The sequence below is a fragment of the Tupaia chinensis genome, unplaced genomic scaffold (assembly GCF_000334495.1).
Source record: "Tupaia chinensis unplaced genomic scaffold, TupChi_1.0 Scaffold000238_1, whole genome shotgun sequence".
NCBI classification, from domain to species: domain Eukaryota; kingdom Metazoa; phylum Chordata; class Mammalia; order Scandentia; family Tupaiidae; genus Tupaia; species Tupaia belangeri.
In genome coordinates, this window is record NW_006159716.1 from 194,152 (window position 1) to 194,972 (window position 821).

An 821-nucleotide genomic window follows, 5' to 3' on the forward strand; every position below is an offset into this window, starting at 1 on the left:
GGCGCGCGCGCGGCTGGAGCACTGTCTGCGCACACGGCCGCCTCACCCGTCCATGAGCCCGGCTTCCGAGAGCCGAGTCGCCACCGCGGCTCCCGCTCCTCTTCCTTCTCTTCTTCCTCCTCCCCCTCCTCCGGCTGCTGCTTCTCCCGGCCCGAACTAACACTTCTCCCCGCTCCGCTCGGCTCGGCTTTCCCGGCGCGGACCACGGCTCCTCCGGAGCGAGAACAGCCCAGAAGTTGGACGAAAAGTTTCAGAGCAACGCTGCGAGCCCCGATCCCCTCCACCCAGCCTCCAGGCGAGGGCTCCGGCTCCTGCCCGCGGCGGTCCACCGTCGGCCGCCGGCCGAGGAGGAGGTGGGCGCCGGGGCTGGGGGCGGTGTCTGTCTGTCTGTCCGTCAGCGCGACTGGTCCGATGCGGGATCCCGCGGGGGAGGGTTCACACCGCGCTTCGGCGGTCACCCCCAAAAGCAGGTCACTCACTTTGCCCCTGTCCCTCTCGCTGTTCGCCCGCGCGCTCTCTCTGACCCCAGCTCTCTCTCTTCCTCGACTTCTCTCTTGGGTTCCTGCTATCTCTTTCCTCTCTCTGCTGGTTTCCAAAATCCGAAGTGATTTGGGGGAGTAAAGGAGCAATTTCCCCAAACCGTCGGCCCAATTTAAGCGGGGAATGGGAAGCAAAAATAAATTAAAACAGAAAACAATGCAGTTTTTTTAAGTGTTTAAGAAAAAAAAAAAGAAGGGGTTAAACCCCAGATAAATGAATAGCAAATTCCAGCGAGGAGACCCCTGGCCGGTGAGTCCGCTGGACAGTCCACCTCACCGCTG

General features: G+C 61.6%; 1 protein-coding gene across 1 annotated transcript in view; it reads right to left on the reverse strand.

Moving 5' to 3' along the window:
• Positions 1-821, reverse strand: part of VEGFA (vascular endothelial growth factor A) — a gene marked incomplete in the record, with an annotated part of 29,520 nt that overhangs the window by 16,056 nt on the left and 12,643 nt on the right. The window contains 1 exon segment of the mRNA XM_014587830.2: positions 1-706. Coding sequence (XP_014443316.2) covers positions 1-706 — 706 coding nt within the window.